General features: G+C 43.4%; 2 protein-coding genes across 2 annotated transcripts; both read left to right on the forward strand.

The window, feature by feature from the left end:
- The first annotated feature begins 1,023 nt into the window (after window positions 1-1,023).
- wdr81 (WD repeat domain 81) lies at window positions 1,024-14,403 on the forward strand. The gene is made up of 12 exons (XM_070828823.1): window positions 1,024-1,248; window positions 2,058-2,552; window positions 3,382-6,911; window positions 6,994-7,101; window positions 7,212-7,411; window positions 7,597-7,778; window positions 8,060-8,225; window positions 8,483-8,648; window positions 8,783-9,610; window positions 9,764-9,909; window positions 10,072-10,254; window positions 12,564-14,403. Exons 2-12 carry the CDS (start codon window positions 2,191-2,193, stop codon window positions 12,888-12,890), a joined length of 6,198 nt encoding a protein of 2,065 aa, XP_070684924.1. The 5' UTR covers window positions 1,024-1,248; window positions 2,058-2,190; the 3' UTR covers window positions 12,891-14,403.
- A 1,303-nt stretch (window positions 14,404-15,706) lies between these two features.
- On the forward strand, window positions 15,707-18,137 carry serpinf2b (serpin peptidase inhibitor, clade F (alpha-2 antiplasmin, pigment epithelium derived factor), member 2b). Its single transcript, XM_070829760.1, has 8 exons — window positions 15,707-15,760; window positions 15,879-15,953; window positions 16,062-16,344; window positions 16,467-16,607; window positions 16,763-16,951; window positions 17,102-17,244; window positions 17,360-17,564; window positions 17,700-18,137. Exons 1-8 carry the CDS (start codon window positions 15,707-15,709, stop codon window positions 18,050-18,052), a joined length of 1,443 nt encoding a protein of 480 aa, XP_070685861.1. The 3' UTR covers window positions 18,053-18,137.
- Window positions 18,138-18,429: the final 292 nt, after the last annotated feature.

The following is an 18,429-nucleotide window of genomic DNA, read 5'->3' on the forward strand; positions in this document are numbered from 1 at the left end:
CATCGATGCTCTGTATTTTTTAAGGTTCATACTTATTTCAGTTGCAACCTACAGAGTTAGATATACTCAGTCATAAGTATCTCAGATAATAAAGTTGAAAATTAAATCAAATGTCAACATGTATTTTCTGCAAAAAAAGAAATGATGTATTCTTACTGTACTGTGTATGACACTGTACTCTGATAAATGGACCATAGAAACAAATGAATTCTATTCAGTTTCTAATGAAGCCTGTTTTCGCATTCATGTTTAATAAAGGGTCCAACTTCAAATCATTGCAAATGGTTTGAGTTTTTGAAATCAATAACTCAGAAAAAGAGTAATGCCAGAGGGGAAATCAAGCATGATGCTACCAGCCATCAATCATGCCCACATGACAAGACCATATTACATCAAAACAAAACAGTGGTGGACAGAGATGCTGACGCACTTGGGTTTTGGGGATATTATAAAAGATTCAGTCAATGTCTGAACCACTAAAACAAAAACAGAAGGTCAGATGACTGCAAATCTGCATACTGTAAGTCTTCACAAACCCGCTGAAGGATTTGTTTGTGAATTTGCACACACAATGACACCTGGTGGAAATGACTTGCACTACATCCCAGTCAGGTACTAGAGGCAAATGTTCATTTAAACTGATCACAGCAGAGACTTTTGTTTGTTTGTTTGGGAGTTTGTCTAAGATGAGGCCATTTACAGGAACCTTAAAGGCCTGCAAAGTGTGGAACTGTGACAAGAATCAGAGGATTGTACCAAAGAAAACAGAAACAGAATCCAATAAAAATATGAAGAGAAGGTTTAAACAGTGTGCTGGGATATACTGTACCCTTAACCTGACTACTATAACTCACCCACGTCGGTTGCCATTACATCTACAGCTGGCTATCCTCACTATCAGGTAGCCACCTGAATCATTTCTGGTGTTCACATGGACTGTACGTGTTGTCATTGAGGAAGTGGTCCTGCAGCTGCACTGGTCACATGAGATGGGGCTGGTGTTGTGTCACGTGAGGTGTCGCTTCTAAAACATGGCTCCGACTAGCACAGAGGAAAAACACCGTCGGCTGACCGTCGTCCGTCCGGCTGACACGCACCAGTAAACACCAGAAAATGGAGCAAGTGGTTCGGCGTCGCCCCGCAGGATGTCGTCGCTTTCTGGAGTTAATGTAGTACAAAACTCATCATGCGTGAAACCGGCGGCGCAGCGTTAGCTTAACGCTAGCTAGCTGTCAACTGCTACAAGTGGTGAGCTAAATATTAAGAAGGAAGCGCTGTTGCTCGGTAATTAGCGTTACAGTGGCTTTACATTTAAAACGTGACATATATATATATACAGCTGGATTTCTTCAGCTTCCTGTAATTAATGTTAATAACTATATAATGGCTTTTTGTATGTTTAAATTAGGCTTCGTTATGTTAGCCACTTAAGCTATCTGCTAGCATTAAGTTGACGTTACTTCCCCATTTGTCCTAAAGCTCCCAACTCACATTCACCTTTCCGATATTATAACATGAAAGAGGGTGCAATTAGCTAAATGACAGATACATACTTTGTTTGAGGCTTACAATATTTGTAGTAGCGGTATAAGTTGGGCTTTGTCTCTTGATTGTTATCTCTGCCAACCAACTAGCAGCCTAGCTAACGTTAAACGTTCAAACTTCTAACCACTGGTACCATCTGCTCGTTTTGGAAACTTGTTGTGAGTAAATTAAGTTGCACATTTAATCAGAAGCACCGAGTAGTCATTTTAAATGGGAAAACTTAAATCCAGAGCCTCTTAAATAGTTTGACACCAGGGTAGAGTGAGTGTGTTGACGAGGCAGAGACAGCTCAGTCATGTGAGTTGAGCATGAGCTCAAGCTTTCAGGGGCTTTAATGACAGACGGTTATGTGCATTTACCAACATCACCACCTTTTCTCCTCTGTGGAAAACAATCAATCTGTCATTTCAGCCTCGCTCAGCAGTATCACTGTTAGAGCACTACAAATGGAGTAGCTGCTCATCTAATTGTTCATTTATGCTTCTCGATTATTTCCTCAGAGGGACAGGCAGAGGAGGACGTTCGGTCTGCTCTTGATGACTTCTTGATTTCTTCCTCCATGAATCTCTGAAGGTCATCCTTGCGGGAGACAGCGAGGTGTACGCAGCAGGACATTGTGCGACTCTTAAGCATTGGCGACTCACCATGGATTGGCTGATGCATGCAGTTGAGAAAGACTTGGGGGTTGATCGAAGGCAGCAAGGCCCAGGTCCCCGTCCAAGGGAGCTTGTGGCCCTTGTTCCTACGCGCTGGGTGATGGGCCTGAGGGAGCGGAGGGTCATGCGCTGTGCCCGCTTTGACAGCATCAATGAGGCAGAAATTCGCACGTACCTTCAGTGTTCCCAGGCAAAGCTGCCTCCTGGCTGGACACGAGTGTGCATTCAGGGTCTGAGGAAAAGCAAGCTGAGCTACAGATTGGCCAGAGACCCTTGTCATCAACAAATGGAGCTTATGTCACAGGATTCTTATGTCAAAACCATGCAGTGTGTGTCACAACATAACGTCAGGTACTGTATATGCTCAGATATTCTACCGTCATATGCGGCTTGTATGCTTGTACATCTGTGCCTCAATCTGTAATCGTTCATTCCAATAGCATTTATTGTTTGTGAACATTATTCTCATCCAAAGAGCTTTTATTTGATCATTTTAGTTAGAGCTGAAACAATTAGTTGACTTAGTTAATTAGTAGGAAAATAAATTGGCAACAATTTTGATAACTCATTAAATTGATTTATCTAGTAGTAATTTATCTAGCAAAAACATTTTCTGGTTCTACTATCTGAACAGTTAGGATTTACAGCTTTAATCTGTTTTATTGATTTGCTGTCTTTATGTTTTGTGCTGTTGGCCAAGCAAAATAAGTAAATTAAAGGTGTGGCATTGGGGATTTTGATTATTTTATTTTTTTGACAATATATAGCATAAATAATTAACTGAAAAAGTTATGGTAAGATTAATTGCTAATGAAACTAATAATTAGTCGTAGAACTAATATCAGGGTACCTATAGCTATTACTTTAAATGATCTAGAACTTGGATTTGTGGATTTGTCTGGTCTTTGTGTGCTATTTTTGTTTGAGTTTCTCATTCTCAGTTAGTGTGGTTGTTTAGTTGTGCAATTTTTACTCTAATGTCTCTGCTCGTGCTTAACTCTGGCTTGTTGCTTTTAGAATAGTCAGAAAGTCAGACTTAACTGTTATTAGACAGTTAAATGCTAAGACTAGATGTTAATTACATGTCTTGTTTGCAGTAAATTGAAAGTTTTATTCATATGGGATTTATGACTGACTTTAAAGTATGTATAAGTAAGTATGTCATTTTTCCTCTTTTCAGGAATCTGTGGCGTGAAGCTCATTACAAACATGTGCAGGCATATGCAGGAGCCAATGAGCAGATGCATGTTGCAGCTGTAGATGCAGTGCGCCATGCTTTACAGAAGCTCTTCAATGCCACGTTCATTTCATCTGAAAGAGTGTCACCATCTCTTTCTCCAGCCAGAGAGAAAGAGAGAGAAAACTACTCGCCATCCAGTTCATCTTACTTTTCCAAGTCCCAGTCAGACCATCTGTGTCCCAATGTTCTGCCTGCAGAGTGCTTGCTGGAGACAGCAGAGATGCTCTACGTGATTCTACCTTATACTCAGTATTCACTCCATGATATTGTTTCCTTCAGCCCAGCCAAGCTCGCTAACAGCCATGCCAAAGTCTTGTTCATTCTCTACCAGTTACTAACTGCAATGCAGGCATGTCATGCAGTAGGTCTGTCTTGTGGAGAGCTCTCCCTGCAGGACGTAGCAGTAGATGAGCAACTTTGCAGCCGTCTCAAGCTCAACCTCGCTCAGTATGAGGAACTGGGGACGGACAGAGATGCAAACAGTGATGTTACTGGCAGACAAGTGCCAAAAAATGCCCTGCCAAGGGACAATTCATGCGTAAGCCAAGAGAACAAGAGACTGTGTGAAGACTGTTTTGGTGAGCTTAAGAAGTTGGTTCTGGACTGGGTCCATGGGCGAGTCAGTAACTTCCGCTACTTGATGGAACTGAACAGGTTAGCGGGGCGACGAGAAGGAGACCCTAATTATCACCCAGTGCTACCTTGGGTGGTGGATTTCACTGTGCCATTTGGAAAATTTCGGGACCTCAGGAGGTCAAAGTTTAGGCTCAATAAGGGGGATAAACAGCTGGACTTCACATATGAGATGACTAAAGAGGCTTTGGCAGCTGCAGTTGGTAATGAGGTGGGTGGAGGTGGTGTAGGTGGAGATCTCAGTGGCTCTGTAGGTGCTGGCGGTGCGGGACAGTCCGACCACCTCCATGTACCTCATCACATATCTGATGTGCTCTCAGACATCACTTACTATGTCTACAAAGCGCGGCAGACACCCAAGTCAGTGTTGTGCAGCCACGTTAGATCCCAGTGGGAGCCTAATGAGTACCCAGCCAGTATGGAGCGCATGCAGAGCTGGACCCCTGATGAGTGCATCCCAGAGTTCTACACAGATCCCTCCATTTTCCGCTCAATCCACCCTGATATGCCAGACCTAGATGTGCCTTCCTGGTGCAAGTCATGTGAGGAGTTTGTGGAGGTCCATCGTCGCCTTCTGGAGAGCAGAGAGGTGTCCCAGCATTTGCATCACTGGATAGATCTCACATTTGGCTACAAGCTCTCTGGTAAAGAAGCTGTCAAGGCTAAGAATGTGTGCCTGCACCTCGTGGACAACCACACCAATCTGACTACCTATGGTGTAGTTCAGTTGTTTGACCAGCCCCACCCACCCCGCTTATCTCCTTCCCAGTACGCTCCAGCAGAACCTCCTCTCCTTGGTGTTGCTGCTCTTAATGTGCCTTCGCTACGCATCCCTCAAATCGACACCGTGGCTGACACTGTGGATGGAATGGTGCCAGAGTCCACAGGGTGTGAGTCCAGTGGCTGGACCATGGTAGACCGAGATGAAGAGCTTGAACAAGGTATGGAAGCTCTGGACTCATTAGCATCCACTGGCTCATCCAGTTCTGTGTCCAGCTCTATTCCATTGCCAAGCATCAGTACGGCAGGAGGAAAGATGGGAGGAGAGCACACAGCACTTGTATCTCAGTCCCCGAGCTCATTCCCTGGTGACTTCACAAGCGGCTTAGGCCCTGGTTTACGCAGTGCCATGTTACAAAGAGGTGGGCCTACGAACAAAAAACATGGAGAGGGGAGTGTAACCACCACTAATGCAGAGGAAATCAAGATCATCCTCCCCGAAGGCTTCAATCCATTGCAGCCCTTGGAAGAGCTGGAGAGGTTGAACCATTTCCTGGTGAAGAGTCTGCACGCTGAAGTATGGCATCCCGTAGGCATGATTGTTGAATCTCTACCCTCTCTTACACAGCTCTACCAAAGAGACATGCAAGCCCTTGGTGTTCTCATCGCTGAGCTATTCTACTCCTCCAAACTGAGAGGACTGAAACCAGGCAGCCCCCTCAGACAGCGTTTCCAAGCTGTCATGAAGCTATGCTCTGCCAGCCTTCGTGATGTGCCACTGGCTTTGCATCATGCCCTTGAGACACTGCTGCTAATAGAGAAGCACTCTGGAAGAGCAAATGGAGACGTACCAGATTGCCCACGTCCACTCCTTTTCAAGTACGACCCCATCTGTGATGGTCTGCCTCCCCCAAACCCCTCTGAGATGTTGAACTCAATCATCAGCCCCTTTCCTTTCCCTTCCTACTTTGCAGCTCTTCATCAGTTTATCTTTTCCTACCACGCCAAGATGGAGACTACGAGTAGTCTTCAAGGAAGAGATGTTGTTTTTCACCTGTGGCAGCAGCTTGAGACACTGTTGCGTGGTAACATTACAGCTGAGGGTCTTGAGATTCTCTTGCCCTTCATTCTGGCCCTCATGCTTGAGGAGTCCACTGCTGTCTATGCTGCGTGGTACCTTTTTGAGCCCATCACGAGGGTACTGGGCCCAAGAAATGGAAACAAATACTTACTGAAGCCACTGATCAATGTTTATGAAAACCCTCACTGCCTGCGAGGGCGCTTCTATCTCTACACTGATTGTTTCATCCTGCAGCTGATTGTGAGGCTCGGCCTGCAGGCCTTTCTGTCCAGCCTACTCCCCCATGTGCTGCAGGTCATCACTGGCTTTGAAAGCTGCATCACAGGCTCTGGTGGCGAAGCATGCAAAGGGCTGAGGGGTGGCACATGCAATCTAGGAGAGGAAGAGGAAGAGGACTTTCAGTGTGGAGAGGTGCGATCATCTACTGGTTCTGTTAGTGGGAATATGGGAGGTAGCAGTGGGGCCAGCGGAGGAGTGGTTGGAGACACAGGACTGGTCGATTACTCCTCTGGCATCAGTCTCAGTGACCAAGTGTTTCTCTCAGAGGCAGAGGATTTTCAGAACGGTTTTTATGTCAACAGTGGAGCAGGGGTGGCTGCTGGGAAACAGCAGAGCCAGAACTCTGCAGCCAAAGATCAAGACCAGGAATCTGTAAGTGTGGGGAAACTAAGTGACAAAAGCAGCACAAGTGAGCTCTCACTGGGCGATGGAGACTCAATGCGGGATAGAGCCAGTCTGAAATCAGCTGACAGCAGCCAGGACCTGAAACACGCTAGTGAGGGAGAAGAGGGAGGAGAACTGGAGGAAGAAGAGGTGACTGAGACTAATGAGGGTAAAGATGGGACAGATGACACTGCTCCAAACCTGGAGCTCACTCTCTCTGGTTGCACAGAAGCTTCAGTCGCCACTCTGCAGGGCGAGTTTTTGAATGGAATGCCACTGGAAGGAACCGAGAAAGGCAACGTGGGAGAGCAGGAGGAGGACGACCATGATCCTTCAGAAGACTCGGAAGAGAAAGAGCAAAAGATTCTACTAGGTGAGCTAATGATCTAACTTTATGTAAATTATTTGTTTATCTGCTGATGATGTCTGATGATTATTCATGTCTCCACACACAGATACAGTCTGCAAAACAGTTCGATGGCTGTCAGCAAAGCTTGGACCAACAGTGACGTCTCGATATGTAGCCAGAAATTTGCTGCGATTGCTCACAAATTGTTACATTGGTATGTAAAGTTATAACAAGAGATTCACTGGCCTCGTTTTGTACTTCTGTTTTATATTTCCAACCAGTGTCATGTATTGCTGATTGTCTTCTCATGTTCCCTGCCTGTAGGTGCTGAGAAACACCAGTTTTTGGCCCCTGCATCTGAGGAGAGCACTCTGGAGAGCGTGGGAATGGGCAGCGTGTATGAGAAGAAACCTGTGGTTGGTGACCAGACAGCGGGGCCTGTGTTGGACTGTCTCATCTACATAGCTCAACTTTATGGAGAGCCTGTACTCACTTACCAGTACTTGCCATATATTGGATATCTGGTAAGGCAGGAAAAATTACATGCTGTACAAAAAAAGAAAATGCACACTCACACACATGGCTTAAGATAGTTTTTTTTTTTGTGTGTGTGTTATAGACATTTGTATCAAAGGACTTTTAAAAGTAATTATTTGTCTACGAAGTTTAAAAATATCTGCATTGATCTCACAAATGTGTGTACTTGCAGGTTTCCCCACCTTCTTCGCAGCGTCTTAACACACGTAAGGAGGCTAGTCTGCTTGGAGCCGTTGCACTTACACAGAAGATCATTGTCTTTCTCTCCGATACCACTCTAATGGACATGCTTATGAAGATCAACCAGGATGTGCTCCTGCCACTACTGGACTTGCTCACCACCCCCAGTATGGGGTAAATTACACACATACAACCACACACTTACTCTAAATGTATGTTGAGGTATTGCTTATGATAGTGCAAGAGCATCACAGCATGTGAAATTACAGAAACATTGAAATACGTGGGAAACAAATTGTTTTTCTTTTTATTTGTCACACACTTAAAACTGTCTTTAGTTTTTGAAGTGCAAAGTCATTAATGTTTGTGTTTTAAATAGATTGTAATCAGAAAACATGCAACAATAGATCTGTCAATCATCCTCTGACTGGTTGTACCCATTCTGCTATACTCAGGTTCCCCAGCGGGGTGCAGACACGCACTGCCGTCTGTCTGAAGATTCTGAGCCTGATGGCTCTCATTTGTCTACGCATCGGGAGGGAGATGGTGCAACAGCATATGGCTGACACTCTGCGTCGGTTCTTTGCTGTTTTCTCTCTGCTGCATTTGCTGCAGCCCCAGGTATGGTGAGACGCGAGGAGTGACGAGCATCACATCAAGTTTATTTCTAGAATGCTTTCAACAAGCACACGGGCAGATGAAAATGAAGATGAGACAGACACTTAGAATACAAACTGTGTGACAGGCAGACGGAGAGAAACATGTTTCTAAGCATGCCAGCATATTATCTTGTTTCAGATAATTTTGAAGTTTTTCAAGTAGTTACATGTATTTCTTTTGAAGATGTGATTGGAAAAACTGCCTTTTTTGCACTGTAGCTCGACAGCGCCCCTCGCAGAGTTGTGGGAGAAGTCACGGTTGTGGACGTTTGCACACCTGAGGAGTCTAATGTTACATATGAGTTGGGGGTCTTGGAGGAGCTGCAGACTGTATTTAACCCTGAGATGGCTCATGCCTCCTACATCCCCTTCTACTGCCTCATAGGTAAGAAACACCTCAGCTTGTATCAAATACAAAATACCTTATCCAGCAGGGAGAGGGCAGTATACTGTGAGAAATTGAATACGTTTTTACTCTTCAGTGTGGTATGAATCAGTGCTGTATTATGATATCTGTAGGTGACACGGCAATTCGGAAACTGGTCCCCAACCATGAGCTGGTCTGGCAGTTGGCCCAGTCCTACCATCAGAGTGTGAGTCAGGGGAGTCCAGGGACAAACCTCACAACAGCATCCAGGGTGGAGCTACCTCCTTCCTCCATGGTCACCTCTGGTTTTGGTAGACGTGTGGGTTGCAGCCCATTCCCTGCACCCTCAACTGGCTCCACCCTGCCAGGAGACTCCCTCCCTGAGTCAGGCACATTTGGGAGCCACCTGGTAGGAAACCGCATCCACGTCTCCCGGGATACTGATTATGACGGTAGCACGAACCTGGGCTTGGCCAACTCTTGGGGACGCTCCAGCCATACCACCCCCATCATCACCACTGCCTCCACCTTCACCACTCCATCCATTGGCACAGCTTCCTTTTCCTCTTCCTGGGTGACAGGCCCCACCCCAGAGGACAGTGCCCTGAAGCAGGAGCTCCCTCGCAGTGGCCGCTCCCTGCAGGGCAACTGGCTGGCCTACTGGCAGTATGAGATTGGTCTCAACCAGCAGGATCCACACTTCCACTTCCACCAGATCCGACTGCAGAGCTTCCTGGGTCACTCAGGCACTACAAAGTGTTTGGCACCGCTGGCAGGAGAGGATTACTTCCTTTCTGGTAGTAAAGACAAGACTGTGAAGCTTTGGCCCCTTTATAACCATGGTGATGGAACACAGGAAGTGGAGCCCAGGCTGACGTATAACGACCATCGAAAATCAGTCTTCTATGTAGGACAGCTAGAGACTTCACAAGAGGTAGTCAGCTGTGATGGCACTGTGCACCTCTGGGACCAATATACAGGTAAGAGATATAAAGCACAAAGCATTTCTGCTCATGATTCCAACCGTGCATCTATAATGTATGAAGTTGTGTGTGATTAGTTGGAAGACATGAGTCAAATAGGTGGAGAGAAATGCTTCTTCTATGTCCCCACACTCTGTTTATTGTCCTTAGGCAAGCAGATCCGCTCGTATGAAGCCGTGGATGGGAAGAATCCCATTACAGCTGTCACCACCATGCCAGCTCCACACTGCAGTGTTGTTTTTGGCAGTGCAGATTCTATTCTCCGCTTCATTGATCCTCGCAAACCAGGATTGCAGGTAGCAATTTCACTTAGCAAGTTCATTCTGTTGAGACCTACTCCATACAATGTGCACCAATTATCAATCATTATTGTGTTTCCAAAATAGTAGCACTTTTGACACTTCTCCACTACAGTTATTTCAGCCTTGACAGTGACAAATCTTCCACTGTGCCCTTAGCACGAATTTCGTCTGGCGTACAACAATGTGAGTGCTGGGCTCATCCGCTACCTGGCAGTGAGCCCTTCAGGGCGCACTGTGGCTGCAGGTTTCTCATCCGGCTTCATTGTTCTGCTGGACGCACGCACTGGACTTATTCTGAAAGGCTGGCCAGCTCACGAGGGAGATATCCTCCAAATGAAGGTATACTTGGAGAGAGAAAGTGTGTGTGAGTGTGTGTGTGTGTAGTTTTCTTCACCTCTGTATAAGAGAGAGGAGCTATGACATGCAACAAAAGGCCAGACTCGAACTGAGGTGTGTCAACTGGTATATGTAGACTAATCCATTGGCTAGTCAGGCACGCCTAAAATGCATTACATATGGCAGGATTCATTTAAAATAGTTAAAAATAGTAAAGCTATTTGGGAACTGGGGTAGTTAATATTGGTTTCAGTAGATTAGTCAATTGCCTAAATAAACAAGTGAAGGAAGGAAGGAAGGAAGGAAACTAAATATGGGTGTTTTGAAAAGAAAAATACGAATGAATAATTCTGGCACTGACATGTTTGTCAGCCAACATCTTTAAATGCACCACCAATTAGAGTTTATAAACACACTCGTTTATACTGCTTTACTATAACATGATAATTTAATTAAGGAGTCTCTTTCAGTCTTTGTATGTTCACCCAGCAAGGAAAGTAAACAGAAATATCTGTGATTTGCTGATTGTTAGTTTTTTTTTTTTTTGTTTTAGGCGATAATACCTTGGTCAAATGGTGGCCACACTTGAACTTGTTACACCAAGGGCTCATATTCAATGTGTGTTTCCAACACTGACATGTATGAGACTCGTTACAGTTGTTTACACATGACACAGGCCAGTGGGCGCGGGTCATGCAGTGTGTCACATAAATGGGCGTTCGCTGCCGATGCTGTGGTCAAACTTTGTATTCTGCCAGATAAACTTGTAGCCAAACACAGTGGACAGTTTGTCTAACATGACTCATTACTTTGTGCAGCTTTAAGGTTGGTGTGATTTCTGAAATAACAGAAAGGTTGTGTGGGTTTGAAGTGGGGTTGGATGATGGATATACCATCAAATACAACAGGCCCATAGGTTTTGTCTAAGTTTTTATTGTGTTTCTACAAAATCTCTCTGGCTTTTTAGCTACATAATTGGAGAGTCAGTGAGGAGGATATTTACATTGTCCTCCGTTAGCCAGATTGTACATTTTGGTGCATCAACCAGCAGAATCCGGTGGGTATCAGATCACAATCAGTCTGTATGGTTAACACGGGAAACTTTTGGATGACCACAACTGAGGAAATCGCAACACAACCAGTTAATCACTTGTCATCTATGTTTACTCTTTTTCTCAAAGCTACCCACCTGGACCTGTTGGTGGGCTGTTAAATAATTACACTCTGATTCTGGACCTGCTTTTGCTAAAGGTTGAGAGTTTGTTGTAACAGGGGTATTACTGATAGTTGTACTGGGTTTAGAAGAGGAATGTTGCTTTTTGATGTGTATTCAGCCTGTATTTTAATAGGTGTAATGTTAATTTAATCTTAATTTAGTACCATACTTGTAAAAACCTGAGCTATTGCCATGACATAAGTACCGGTCCAGAAGATTTGCTAGTAAATAGTTGTAACAGCCAGTTACTGTACTCCTGGACCACATCCCAATATTTAAGCAGGAAGGTGTGGCTGTACTATTCAGTAGTCATGTGATTAGTGCTGAAGTAGATGATCGGTCAAGTGGCTTTTACTTTGACATTCTCCAAAGGCAGTGGTGCAGAGATGGTGAAAGTTGTACCCAGCGGATCTGTTGTCAACAGTGCGCAAGGATGAGCAAACTTTATTTAACCCCAAATTAGGTCAAGGATTGTATCTAGCTTGTATCTAGTTTTAAAAGCACAAGGCAAATATGGACACAGGTTAGTCATTAGAAAGACCAGTGATTCTCATTGGCACATTCATATTACTCAGGCTACCTGTCAATTCTTACGTGTATCAACTAGTGGCTTTTTTTCATGTTTAGCTTGGAAGAATAAATCAACTTTATTCATTATCTTATCTTATTTTAAATATTAGTTCCTAAACTGCATTTGGCAACATTACTAGTGCAATGTCCAATTTGAATGTTTTTCATTAACCCTTTATAGGGCACTCATACTTAGAAATTCAAAATTTCAACCCTAGACCATTACTGGTGGTCATTATAAGAAAATCCAGGTCAATGAAGTTACCATATATCGTTTCTTGCCGGTCTGTCATGTAGCCTGATTGTCGCTGATTGGCTTGGAGAAATCTTGTAGTTCTACTGCCTCATGGTGAGGCAAGGGGCATTTTGAACTCCCACTTAAGTTACTAAACATGGTCCCTTGCCCGATGAAGGGTTAAATCTGAAGTGATGTGCTTTAGAGTAGCAGTCAGTGAGTAACTGTAGACTGATACTAAGAAACTGATTTATAGAAATAGAGCTCTATCTATCTTTCTATGCTTTTCAGGCAGCAGAAGGAAACTTGGTCATCAGCTCCTCCACTGACTACACGCTGGCTGTGTGGAAAGACCTGGAACACAAGCCTCTCCGCCAGTACAAGTCTCAGTCCGACCCCATCCACGCCTTCGACCTTTACGGTTCAGAGATTGTAACCGGAACGGTGGCTAACAAGATCGGGGTGTACTCCATGGCAGACATCTCCCTGAGCCCTGTCAGCAGCACAAAGCTGAGCTCGGAGAACTTCCGCGGCACTCTGACCAGCCTGGCTGTCCTGCCCACCAAGAGGCTCTTGCTGCTGGGCTCTGAGAACGGGGCCATCCGGTTACTAGCTTAGGGAAAAACGGTGGCTCCCAGCTACACAAAGCACTCTTACCACTGACCCTGAAAGTGTCTTATTTGTGAAGACAGAAGGTGTCCGAGCTCTCTGTCCCTTCTCCTGTGCTTAAGGTCAATTGGACTGGTAGGGCAGCTCATCAGTTCCTCTAAATTGCTTTTTGAATGAAGCAGCACAAGCAGAGGCATTGTATAAGCTTCATGTCTCCAGAATCTTGCCACTCTTGCTGTCGGCACCAAATTTGATGAGCAGGAAATGTGTGCCAGACATTAACATTTATCATGTACAGTAGATAAGCCTATAGGTGCATACATAGTATATGAGGGGGAATTCTTATCTCGACAAGGTAATTTGTTCTTTTGACTAGGTCAGTTATTCTGTTCAAAAGAATGAATCAGAAGACACGCTCAGGAAGGTGGAACCAAACACGGTTCTTTTGTAGTGTTTACACTTTCCAAATAGATGCATAAGAACACCAAAAATACATTGACCTCAACTTTCGTTTCCCTTGATGTTAGAATACATGCGTATCCAAATGCACTGATTAAACTATGCAGTATTTGTAGATCAAATCGTTTGCTCGTGATAGCATCACTCTGTGTTTCATGAGAGGTGTTCCAGTAGATTGTTTATACATCATGAACAATAAAAGTACACTCACCGTTTTGTCGACAGTCTTGGTGCATCTCAGAGTGGAGACACTCCAAGTGTTGCATACAAAAGTCAAATACTGATGCACAGCCTTTTTTCTACTGCACAAGTTGTAGTGGCCTGAATTGTTAGAATTTAGATTCTCACTCAGATTTTAAAGACTGAATGTTTTTATCCACTAATAAATTACTTGAAGTTGCTTTGGGATTTTTAAACAGTGTTTAGAGATTCTTGATTTAGCAGTCAGAACCTGTAGCAACATTATACAGGGAGCGTATCTAGGCAGATGCCACTTTGACTGGGTATGCCAGTTGTTAGACTCACCGCTTTCTAATTTCTGACCACAAAATCTAACATTGAAACAGTTCATGCCAAGATAAACAGTTTTGTATACAATGACATGTCGAGAAAATACCGCCAAAAGTTATAAAATCAATAAAAAAGTGGTTTAAGTCTCCTTATTGTGTAACGCAAATGAATATACTGTTTTTTGTTCTTAAAGCTCTGCTTCATGAATCCACCAGTTTCCAAAGCTCGTTAGCACCCAACAGTCAAAGCTCTGCCCTTTGTATGATTTTATCAATCATGTTGTAAAACACAGTTTGCCTACTTTTCTAATTATTTGCCCAAAGCTCAAAATGCTCTGACAAGTGTTCTACACTTTTTTGATATGTTGTGTTTTTTGTAAACCTGGAGTGAAAGCTCAATAATCATGAAACAACAAACTTTGTTTTAAAAAGAAAATTTGTAGTTACATATTGATAATTGGTTACTATTGTTCCAGTATCTCTTTGAACATTTTAAGAAAAGTCCATTAAAAAGTCTTATTTATTAACTGGATTAATAAAAAATTTTGCTTCGATGTTTTTTTTTTGGGTGTGTGTGTTCTAGTTCTGCGTGATTCACCTGGATTCATCGTGACTTCCAGCTTTGCTTTCTGATCTTGGCCGAGTCACTAGAGCTCAGATTGGACAAAGTCCCCTTTTGTGTTTGCAGATGCCTGTCATGTAACCTACAAGATATCAGTTTAGTTTAGAGGTGAAATGTGATTAAGTTGGCTAAACAAGTGATCTTCTCTTGAGTAAGTTACTCATCTAACATACAAACACTGTTTTAAACAGCAGTAAAGTTGTTGGCTGTTTGTTCTGTGAAATTGGCGTTATATCAAAGCCAGGGGTTTCTGGGAAGTGTGGGCTTAGGTTCTGTGACATTAAATGTGTAACTCTGATGTCAGCAACTTGTATTTGTTTACCCACACAGAGTTGGACTAACCATCCTTTTGCAATTAATCAATCAGTTTCCCAAGTTGTGTGATAATATTATTGCCTGCCCATTTACATGCAAAATAGCTAAGCGTCTCAGTCTTCAATATTTAACCCTAGATGAGGCTCAGTAGCTGCATTTACAAACAAATAGTGGCTTAAACGAGGCCCCAATCAATGTAAGTTGATATTTAACTGTTTGCTGAGTAAGTGCCAATCTTTTTCTCTCAGGAATTCTGCCATCCACAGTCACTTAGTCTCTCCTTTTTTGGACAAGGCAGCAGGTTTCTTTCTAATTTAATTTTAAGGTAAGATTGAATATTTTTTTAATGAACTTTTTGGTCAACTATTGCTCCTTTGAATTATTTGAAAATTTGGTGTACTTTGCTAAATTTTACTCAATTCATGGCTTATTGATGTTTGTCTATGTCATTACACCAGTTAATGCTTTTGGCTTCTTTTTACATTTTATGTTGATTTGAACACAGAATACCAGTAGAAACAATGCACTGATACTAACATTTGTTAGTGCCGAACAACTTTTTCTGCCACAAGTGGATTTTCCATCCAAGTGCATAGCCTTTTACAGTGTTTTACCGAACAATAAGTCTGCATTATTAGAATACGGTTCACACACTTTGCAGCATATATGTGGAGCTCCTGGTGCATGATCTACAAAATCTTCTGTGTGGTACCCATGTTTTAGGGATATTTTCAGATGATCTTGGCTCCTTTTAAAGAGGGTGACTAAGTAAAGTAAAAGAGTTTGAGACCTGCAGACAATACAGCAAAGAAACTACAAACAAAAGGTGAGTGATATATTTAAAGAGGCTTGAATACAAGAGGTACATTTATTATTTCAGCCAACACCATTTCTCTCTTTTCCAGTTACATTATAAGGACATGGACCTTCGTCTGACACTCCTGCTAATCTGTGTCTGCAGCCACGGCGTCACTGTAAAGCACCAAAATGACTTGGAAATTACTTTTCAGATTATGCAAGATGATTAAAATCTGTGCTAATCATATAACGCTTTTATAGTTTGCTACATCGTTCTGTCTTTCTGCTCGACAGAATGGTGAGGTGGCAGATGATGAGTCAGTCCCTTTGGTGCCTCTTATTCCTCTGATTCCCAGCCACCCTATAGAGGTCTGGAAGTTTATTTCTCATGGTGTCACAGCAGTATGCTGGTCTTTAAATTCACAGGTTGTGAAATGTGTCTTTGTACTTAACATTTTGTCTAATTTCTGCCTTTAGAAAGCAGAAAATGAAAGTACAGTACAACCAGAAGCTGCATATACCACACTAGCACCAGTATCTGCAACAACCATAAGCAGGCCCAATGGAGGCTCATCAGAGGAGGAACAGGAAGAGGGCTGTCTGTCTGTCGGCCGAAGCCCGCAGTCCAGAGAGGCAGTCGCTGCTGCAATTCAAAAACTGGGTATGCAGCTGCTGCGGAACCTGGAGACAACGCCAGAGCAGCCAAATATCATCATATCTCCTTTCAGCATATCCTTAGCGCTCTCCCAACTGGCTTTAGGTATGCATATCCTGCTGCATGTCACCACGTTTGATGAATTGTGTCAGCAACTTTCCCAGGTTTAGAGTCGTCTGGAGACTGTCATCGCTCTCATCCAATTATTGCATCCCTCCTCTTTACAGGTGCAGTAAATGAGACACAGGAGCTGCTGATGCATCATCTCCATGAAAACACTCTCCCCTGCTACCACGAGTCTCTGCATAATGTCTTAGTGCAGCTCAGAAGTGACCTACAAATTGCCACCCGAATCTTCCTGCGCCAAGGTTACCTTTTGTCTAAGTCATTCTTAACTGTTGTAAAAGTTCACACATCCTGCTTCCACAAACATTAATTGTCTTTCCAATTTATTGTTACTTATTAGTGCTTATCGAGAAAAAAAGTAGACTTTGTGAGAGTGTATGTTTATTATGTGTTTTAGGGTTTGAGCCTAAGCAAGAGTTTATCAATGAATCCCGGCGGTTATATGACTCGGAGCCAGGACTCTTTGAGAGCCTGCAGCAGATAAATGACTGGGTAGAGAAGGCGACAAACGGAAAGATGACCGACTTCCTGTCTGCCCTACCACCCAATCTGCTCCTCATGCTCATTAATGCTGTCCATTTCAAAGGTGAAATGCCGCCATATTCATAAAATCAGCCTCTTTTCTATGATATCATGTCTGCTGAAGATGCTCATTTCCCAAGATCCCTGTGGAAAAGAACGGATGAGCTTCTGGATGCTGACTAAAACTGAGACCCCTTTTTCATGTCATCCACAGGAGAGTGGAAAGCTCGATTTGATCCACGCTTTACCACCAGAGGTGTGTTCTACCTTGATGACAAGCACATGGTTGATGTTGAAGTGATGGAAGATGCCAAACATCCATTGAGTTTATTTATTGATAATGAACTGGATGCTCAGGTAAAATACGGTGTCTCCAGAATACACTTATGTCTAATCATACAGTTTGGAAGGAAACTTCAAATCCTGACTTAACCTCCATTTTATTACAACACCATTTCTTCTCCATATGCAGGTAGCAAGCTTCCCATTCCAGACATCCATGAGCTTGTTGGTGGTCATGCCGATGTCTGGCCAGGTGAACATGTCTTCACTTTCTGCAAAGCTAAATGTCATAGACCTGTATAAACGTCTGCCCAGGGAGAGAGCAGTTCAAGTCAAAGTCCCCAAATTCAAACTGGAGTATGCTCAGGAGCTGCAGGAAGTTTTTACCAAATTGGGTAAGACCTCTTTTTTCCCCCTCAGTCTTTGTTAGGATATTTATTTTCACCACACATACAAATTCTTATTACTTGATGAAAATGTTAAACCTGCTGTGGTCTAGAATTGATTCTGTCCTCTGTGCTCCGTGTTAGGCCTTGGAGAGATGTTTTCCAGCCCGAACCTCGCTGACATGGCAGACGGCCCCCTGCTGGTGTCCAGTGTGATGCACAAGTCCAGCATGGAGATAAATGAGGAGGGTGCAGAGGCCGCTGCAGCCACCACTGTGGTCATCTCGCGCGCATCCAACCCTATTTTCCACCTCAGCCAACCCTTCTTCTTTGCCCTTATGGATGATAAGACTCAAGTGCCGATCTTCATGGGTGTCATCAACAACCCAAATCCTGGAGCTCCTGTCATGCAGAGAGGAGAACCTGGAAGCAAAGATAAAGTGGGATACCCAATTGATAAGAATCATGTTGGCTCATTTGGAGGCCCACCTAAGTAGGCACTAACACCCGCACTGCTGTCCCAGAGAAAACCCAGATCAAGACCTTTATGATTGTACAGATTAAATGTACGATATTGCTTAGCTGGATTAAAATGTGTGTGGAAACAGATTCTTCATTTGTTTCTTTGTGCCATTGTAGAATAAACACACTGTGGAGCACAATATCCATTTAAAACCCAAATATTTCTTCAAAAGATTACAGTTTTTCTCCATTATCGTAATCGTAAAATTCTGATTAGATACTAGAAATGGTATAAGTAAAATCTCTCTTCATCTTAAAGTTAGCTGATTTCACTTTAAATTCCCAAGGGGTGAAAATAATGTCACAGCATTACTGCATCATTTTGTATGTAGCTGAATTCTTAAAGATGTTG

The sequence above is a fragment of the Pempheris klunzingeri genome, chromosome 4, assembly GCF_042242105.1.
Source record: "Pempheris klunzingeri isolate RE-2024b chromosome 4, fPemKlu1.hap1, whole genome shotgun sequence".
Classification (NCBI taxonomy): Eukaryota; Metazoa; Chordata; class Actinopteri; order Acropomatiformes; family Pempheridae; genus Pempheris; species Pempheris klunzingeri.

Excerpts from the sequence above, each read along its gene's own strand:
- wdr81 (XM_070828823.1), top strand. The coding sequence starts at position 2,191 with ATGGATTGGCTGATGCATGCAGTTGAGAAAGACTTGGGGGTTGATCGA. Across the intron at positions 6,912-6,993 it reads AGAGCAAAAGATTCTACTAG|ATACAGTCTGCAAAACAGTT; the intron begins GTGAGCTAATGA and ends CTCCACACACAG. Across the intron at positions 7,102-7,211 it reads GCTCACAAATTGTTACATTG|GTGCTGAGAAACACCAGTTT; the intron begins GTATGTAAAGTT and ends CCCTGCCTGTAG.
- serpinf2b (XM_070829760.1), top strand. The coding sequence starts at position 15,707 with ATGGACCTTCGTCTGACACTCCTGCTAATCTGTGTCTGCAGCCACGGC. Across the intron at positions 16,345-16,466 it reads GCTCTCCCAACTGGCTTTAG|GTGCAGTAAATGAGACACAG; the intron begins GTATGCATATCC and ends TCCTCTTTACAG. Across the intron at positions 16,952-17,101 it reads TAATGCTGTCCATTTCAAAG|GAGAGTGGAAAGCTCGATTT; the intron begins GTGAAATGCCGC and ends TGTCATCCACAG.